Source organism: Megascapheus bottae, chromosome 14 (assembly GCF_031878675.1).
Source record: "Megascapheus bottae isolate mThoBot1 chromosome 14, mThoBot2.hap1, whole genome shotgun sequence".
Taxonomy (NCBI): domain Eukaryota; kingdom Metazoa; phylum Chordata; class Mammalia; order Rodentia; family Geomyidae; genus Megascapheus; species Megascapheus bottae.
The window spans coordinates 2546156-2553834 of record NC_143522.1 but is presented as its reverse complement, the minus strand read 5'-3'; the positions used below and the strand labels follow the sequence as shown (position 1 = coordinate 2553834).

The 7679-nt window shown below is 37.3% G+C and overlaps 1 protein-coding gene across 1 annotated transcript; it reads left to right on the top strand.

Annotated features, from left to right (window-relative positions):
• Positions 1-287: 287 nt before the first annotated feature.
• On the top strand, positions 288-7479 carry Trmt5 (tRNA methyltransferase 5). The gene is made up of 4 exons (XM_090344232.1): positions 288-967; positions 3329-3453; positions 5351-6002; positions 6286-7479. Exons 1-4 carry the CDS (start codon positions 478-480, stop codon positions 6360-6362), a joined length of 1344 nt encoding a protein of 447 aa, XP_090200358.1. The 5' UTR covers positions 288-477; the 3' UTR covers positions 6363-7479.
• Positions 7480-7679: the final 200 nt, after the last annotated feature.

Genomic DNA, 7679 nt, shown 5'->3' with positions numbered 1-7679 from the left:
TTTGGAGCAAGTAGGTTATTTTTCCTTATTTATGTTTGTTGTGAACATGTTCATTTGTAGCTTTATTTATTTATTTATTTTTGCCAGTCCTGGGCTTAAGCTCAGAGCCTGAGGACTGTCCTTGGATTTTTCTCAAGGCTAGAACTCTACCACTTGAGCCTCAGCACCACTTCTAGCTTTTTCTAGGTATGTGGTACCAAGGAATCGAACCCGGGTCTTTGTGCATGCTAGGCAAGCACTCTACCACTAGGCCAAACTCCCAGCTCTGTAGCTTATTTTTTAAACAAATGTTTTTCTGCTTGTTTTTTAAGTATCACACGAAGGCCATTTGGGTTCATCCGAAGACTTCTAAAAGTGGAAATCTGTAATCCAACTAAGGCAGAATCTTTGATTCTACTTTCACCAACAACACTGGCACAGAAGATTAGAGAAGTACCTGGTATTTTCCTGTTAGGTCAAAGAAAAGAATTCTCAATCATGCCAGAAATAGAAAAAAATACAAGAGACTCTGAATTATTTTCACCACCCTCTGGTGTTCGAGGAATGACAAAACTTGACAGAGCAGCTTTTAAAAAAACAGTCACCATCCCAGTGCTTAAGGCAAGGAAAGAAATAGTCAACAGATTGATGCAATCCCTGAAAAGAGCATCATTGCAGCGACCGGGCATAAAGCGTGTGATTGAAGACCCAGAAGATGAAGACAGTAGATTAATTATGTTGGATCCCTATAAAATGTTTACTCAGGAGTCCTTTGAGGAAAAAGAACTTCGTATTTTAAAGCAACTTAATGTCAATCCACAGCTATCTAACTATACCTTGGAACTAACTTATGAAAACTTTAAGTCAGAAGAAATCTTGAGAGCTGTGCTTCCTGAAGATCAAGATGTGATCTCAGGATTTAGCAGAGTTGGACATATTGTGCACCTGAATCTTAGAGATCATCAGCTACCGTTCAAGCATTTAATTGGTAGGTATAATAATCTTCATGTACTAGAAAGCTTTGGCAAATTCCAGTCTCAGTGTTTAAATGTCAGATTACAGAAGCTGAATTTTGAGCTACATCTCCTCATTTGAGGGCCATATTGGGAACATTTCCAAATAACAGCTTTTCCACTGAACAGAATTCTTTTTGGTACACAAGATTATTAGGCCTTTAGGATTATGTTCAGTACTAAATTTCATCAGTAATGGATGTTTTATAGTAAAAAAAAAAAAAATACAGGGGCCAGGAACTTGGCCTAGTGGTTAAAGTGCTTGCCTAGCAAGCACGAAGACCCGGGTTCGATTCCTTGGTACCACATATATAGAAAAAGCTGGAAGTGGTGCTGAGGCTCAAGTGGTAGAGTTCTAGCCTTGAGAAAGTCCAAGGACAGTGCTATTTGATTATACTTTGTCCCAATTAAGCCTCCTGTATGGATTGGGAGCCTTTTTTTTTTAAGTGTCCATAGGCTTTTAGAAACAATATTGTTAATGTCCTATCTCTAGCTACATGCTTAAACCTGAGGCCTTTATTTCTTTGGGATAAGTAAGAAGTAGAAGACTAATCAAAATGTAATTATCTGAAAATATTTTTGGAAATTAGAAAATGTAGTACTCAGTATTTTGCATGGATAAAACTTTAGAACTATGCTCTTGGGAACTCCCTTTGTTTTTACTGATGAACAGAATTGTGACTGTATAATGATGACATAATAGTTATTGAGACTGCAAATGTCAGGTGCATACTCTCTTGTAGTCATTGTTTACCTTAACTTAAACATTTCTTTGGCATTCTTATTTTTTAACCTCATTCATAAAGACACATAAGTTTAAAAACAAAACAACAACAAAAAACTCTGTATGGGCCAGGCACCGTGGCTCATGCCTCTAATCTTAACTACTCTGGAGGCTGAGATCTGAGGATCAAGGTTCAGAGCCAGCCCAGTCACAAAAGGACCTGAGATGATTAGCTCCAATTAACCTCTAGAAAATGGGAAGTGAGGGCTTGGCTCCAGTAGCCTTGAGCTGAAGAGCTCAGGGACTGCACCCTGAGCGGAGTTCAAGCCCCATGACCACCAAAAAAACCCCCTCTGTATGGTAGTCACTTTAAAGCCTTCACTAGAATTTCAGAAGTCATTTCTTTTTAAAATTTTAGTCTCCATTTAAAATAAAAATTGAATTTACATACCCAGTTCAGAACAAGACAAGAGCAATGACTTGGTCTTACCATATTCATATCTAATCATAGAAAATTTAGACAAATTTGCATGTTTAAGCATATTTGTATTATTGTGTACTTCTTGCTATCTTACAAATCATATTTCCTTTTGAAATGAGATAGCATATAGATTTTTATAAATTTTTGATGTGCTGATAGAAAACTACATTTTTTTGGTTAAAGGGTATAAATATGCCACTTCTAATGTACTTTATTAATTGTAACTTTCTGTTAATGATAAACATTTAACAAAAGAATAATTTAAGTAAACATTTTATTTAAACAAGACTTTAAATAACCTTATGTTTCTTCTTTGAAAGAACTGCTTTGCTGACATACATTTCCAAAGTAGAGGCATTTGTTTCAAACCCACAGTAAGACAAACATTTGGTCTGAGGCCAGTGGTGAGGGACAGATGTTTCTTCTGGTGTTTTTTGAGGCCATTTGTTGCCAGTCTTCACACCTCCCTCTTCATTTCATTTTCTGCCAAATCCCTATCATCTGCCTTGTTGCTTGATGTATAGATGCATTCAAGATCCAGTTAAAATGTAGAATAATAATAGCAGTCCAAATTCCCCAAATTGTTTTCTTAAAAAGTGTACCTTTTTTTTTTTTTTTTCCAGTCATAGGGCTTGAACTCTGGGCCTGGACACTGTCCCTGAGCTCTTCAGCTGAAGGCTACTGCCCTGCCCCTTGAGCCAAAGTGCCACTTCCGAGTACCAAAAGTTTTTACATGTATTGCAGGAAACAGTCATCAACATAACAGAACTTTTGGATTTTTACATGCACTCAGTACAGATTTTGTTTTGTTTTTGTCAATCCTGGGGCTTGAACCTTGGCGCTTTCCCTGAGCTCTTCAGCTCAAGGCTACCGCCCTACCCCTTGAGACACAGTATCATTTCTGGTTTTCAAGAGAAGAGTCTCACGGACTTTTGTGCCCAGTCTGGCTTTGAACTGTGATCCTCAGATCTTACCCTCCTGAGTAGCTAAGATTATAGGCATGAGCCACCACGCCCATCTCAGTACAATTTGTATCTACAAAAAAAATAAAATTCATTTGTTTGATATTTTCAGTGTTCTTATTTTGCAACCAGAAGGCAGTAATTATTATTATGAATTTTCATCTTATAGGCCAAGTTATGATTGACAAAAATCCAGGAATCACCTCAGCAGTAAATAAAATCAATAATATTGACAATACATACCGAAACTTTCAAATGGAAGTGTTATCTGGAGAAGAGAACATGATGACCAAGGTACAAAGTATTTTATTACCTCCTAGTAAGGTGAATATGAAAATAATGCTTGGGCCAGGAGTTTGGCCTAGTGGTTAAAGTGCTTGCCTAGCATGCATGAAGACCCGGGTTCGATTCCTCGGTACCACATATATAGAAAAAAGCCGGAAGTGGTGCTGAGGCTCAAGTGGTAGAGCTCTGGCCTTGAGAAAGTCCAAGGACAGTGCTCAGGCCCTGAGCTCAAGCCCACGACTGGCAAAAAAAAAAAAAAAAAAAAGAAAAAAAAAAGAAAATAATGCTTATAATGAGTTGATTAAAAATATTAAGAATATAATACAAATGCATATTGTGAACATAAACAATTTATACTATTGGTAGAATAAAACTGCACTGACAAATTCTTCAGAATTGGTTAAATTCTGGTTTAATGATACAATGGAACAATCCTTCATTAAAGAAGTTTTTAGCTCTCTATTTTGCAAAATAGATTGTCCCTGGACAAGTGATGAATACAAGTTATAGAACAGTACATACAAAATAACCTTTCAAATATTTAAACCTTCCAGGTGAGATTTGGGGAGATTTTTTCAGTTGAAATTGAGAATTTCCAACTTTATAACCCTTAATATGGGCAGAAGCAGCTGATGTGGTTTGAGAGAGACAAATATATGCAATTAGACTTAAAAGTACAGGACATCGAAAATAGATCTCTGAAGCCAGGTGCTGTGGCTCACACCTGTAATCCTAGCTACTCAGGAGGCTGAGATCTGAGGATCATGGTTCAAAGCCAGCCCAGGCACTAAAGATTTGAGATTCTTATCTCCAGTAATCACTAGAATTGGAGCTGTGGCTCCAGGGGTCGGGCGGTAGCCTTGGGCTGTAGAGCTCAAGGTCAGCCGAGGCCCAGAATGCAAGTCCCATGACCCACCAAAAAAAGAAAGGGGGGCAGGAAAGAATATAGATGTCTGGAGTCGAGCATGGCCTAGTGGTAGAGTGCTCACCCAGCATGCAGAAGCCCTGGGTTCCATTCCCTGGAACCACATACACAGAAAAAGCCAGAGGTGGCATTGTGGTTCAAGTGGTAGAGCAATAAGTGTCCAAGGATAGTGCCCAGGCCCTGAGTTCAAGCCCCAGACTGCTAGAGAAAGGAAGAAAGAAGGACTAAAGACAAGAACTGAGGTTATGATCCATTACTATAATTTTAGTTTTATTTTCCTTATGTGATAGACCCAAAGGAAATGGTATGAAATTTTAATTCCTTTCTCCCCAAGACTTAGCTTCACTTCATTATTTAGTTTACCAATGAACTCAAATTTTGCAAAAGAAAGAAAATATGGGAATGATTGATCTTATGCACGGGCTCTAATTTAAACATGAAATTTGCAAAGTAACTGAAAACATAGATAAAATACCTTAAAATTTAATGACACAACTATCTTGCCTCTTTTGCTGAGTGTAAATATGAATTTATACTGATTTATTGTGTGGAAGCGCTATCTACAACTTAGCAACAGACTGTGAAAGCATGTGCAATGTATTGTTCAAATTATAGGGGTTTTTTCTTCTCCATCTGGTGCTATGAGAGTATAATTAAGCCAGTCAGTTGGCCTTTCTGAAAAATGTCTCATGTGATTTGCAAATAACTTTATAGCCCTTTAGGATTGAAATAGTGACTAGCTTTGAAAAATGGACTTTTCACATGAAAATGTCTAATGCAAGATATTAACTGGCCTCAGAAATAGCATAAACCCCAGGAATCTAATTTAAATGCCTCTAAATGCAATATTATTTTGCTCTTACAGTAGTATAAATAGTAAGTGTATGTGTGTGTACACTCATATGTATATACAAACTTAAGCCAATATCAGTGGCTAGAATTTAGGACCAACCAGATTAACCAAAAACAGATCTTTTTCAGGTTCGAGAAAACAACTACACCTATGAATTTGATTTTTCAAAAGTCTACTGGAATCCTCGTCTCTCTACAGAACACAGCCGTATCACAGAACTCCTCAAACCTGGGGATGTGTTATTTGATGTTTTTGCAGGAGTTGGGCCCTTTGCCATTCCCGCAGCAAAGAAAAACTGCACTGTATTTGCCAATGATCTCAATCCTGAATCCCATAAGTGGCTCTTGCACAACTGTAAATTAAATAAAGTAGACCAAAAGGTGAAAGTCTTCAACTTGGATGGGAAAGAGTTTCTCCAAGGACCAGTCAGAGAAGAGTTAGTACAGCAGCTGGGACAGTCAAAAGAAAGAAAACACTCTGTCCACATTGTCATGAACTTGCCAGCAAAAGCTATAGAGTTTCTAAGTGCTTTCAAGTCACTTTTAGATGGGGAGCAGTGCAGCAGTGAGCTCCTTCCCATAGTGCATTGTTACAGCTTTTCCAAGGACATTAATCCTGCTGAGGATGTTCGTCGACAAGCTGAAGCTGTGTTAGGCATCTCTCTAGAGGCATGCAGTTCAGTTCACCTAGTAAGAAATGTGGCTCCCAACAAGGAAATGCTCTGTATCACCTTTCAGATTCCTGTTTCTATACTCTACAAGAACCAAACCATAAATCTAGGTGAGCTGTTTGTAGAGAATTAAATGAAATTACCATACTTTTAATGTAGCTTTTTCTCGTCTCATCTGTCTGTCTCTGTGGAGAGAGGGTGGGTAGGGTTTATACCAGTTACCATTCAGTTAGACTTGTTTCTCCAAACTTTAGTAAGGCACATGGGTTAAAATAAGAAATCTGCCAGAATGTTCTTATTTTCATGTCTGAGTTGATCAGATTAAAAATCTTCCATTGTTTGAGTTCAACTGTTTACTATCTTATCTAATGTATTCTTCTCAATTTGTTACAGAGAATCAGGAAGAACCTCATCCTAAACGACAGAGAACAGATAGTGCCTTTTCAGAAGATGGTACACAAGTAGCATGAAAGCACTTAATTGAAAATGGTTTTCTCCATCTCCCCATTAGACTTATGTTAACAAAATATGATTTCATAGAATTTGTGTCATTTTATCAATTATGTCTACTACTAAATAGAAGTACACTTGGATTGTTTTGTTGTGAGACTGTGTAATTATTTTTAAATTATATCTAATCTTGGTAAGTGTTTTTAAACATCTGTCTCTTGAGAAGATAGTTTTTGAAGATGAGGTACTTTCTTGTTGCCTCACTAATATACAACTGTCCTGTACTTCGTTGTCACTATAAATGGAATAAAAACAATAAATTTTTTAGGTCAGGGCTAGGCAGACTACACGTATAGGGCAGATCTGGGCCAGGAACTGTTCGTATGGCCTGTCACCTAAGAATGTTCTTTTATTTTCAAATGATAGGAAAAGAATAACATTTTGTGACTTGAAAACTATATGAAACTTAGGGTTTTCTTATATCGGTGGTAGAAGCATTCATTGTAGTTATAGGGGGAAAAAACACTTTCAAAATCAAGGCTAAGTTAGCAGAAGTTTCCTTTTCATACTCATACTTGAATATCACCATGATTTCAAACCATTCTCAGATTAACAAGGAACAAACTAAATTAAGATGGAATGATGAAAAATATTAAAGCTACTTATCAGCCCTGAAAAGTAGAAAACACAAAGTGAAATGCAGCCATTTTCAACTTTGTGCATCAGAATCTGCAACTGTGAAGAAAATGCCCGAGTAACCTACCAGTAAACCACCAGGTTGAGCCAGCCTTTGGCTTCAAAATTCTAAAGGGATTGACATCACAAGCTTTGTTCCTCAGGGAGATACAAAGACAACACACATGGCAATACCAAAGAGCAATAATTTACTCACTGTGTGATTTGTCTGAGCTTCAAATTCAAGAATAACAACTATTCTTAAGAACTGTTGGGCAGGGTAAATAGTGTATGAGAAATACTTCCATAACTACTACCATTGCTTCATTCTCACCCATGTCCCATTCCCAAAGAGCTATTTCCTTAAAAGTCAGCCACCCACCTATTGGGCTAGAGCTTATTGACTGCTGATGTTGTTCTTGAGTTTGGGTGTACATAAAGTTTTATTGGAATATGTGCCTTGTTCATATTGTCCACAGCTGCTCTCATAATACAACAGTAGAGTTTGATCTAGATGTAACTCCTATCTTCAGCTTCTGTTTGGCACATAACAGAACATAGTTACATGAATACAATTCAACAAAATGCTGTGTGTGTATAACCAAGTCACAAATTTTATTTTATTTTTTTACAAAGTCATACCATGTCAAGGAAAGAGGACT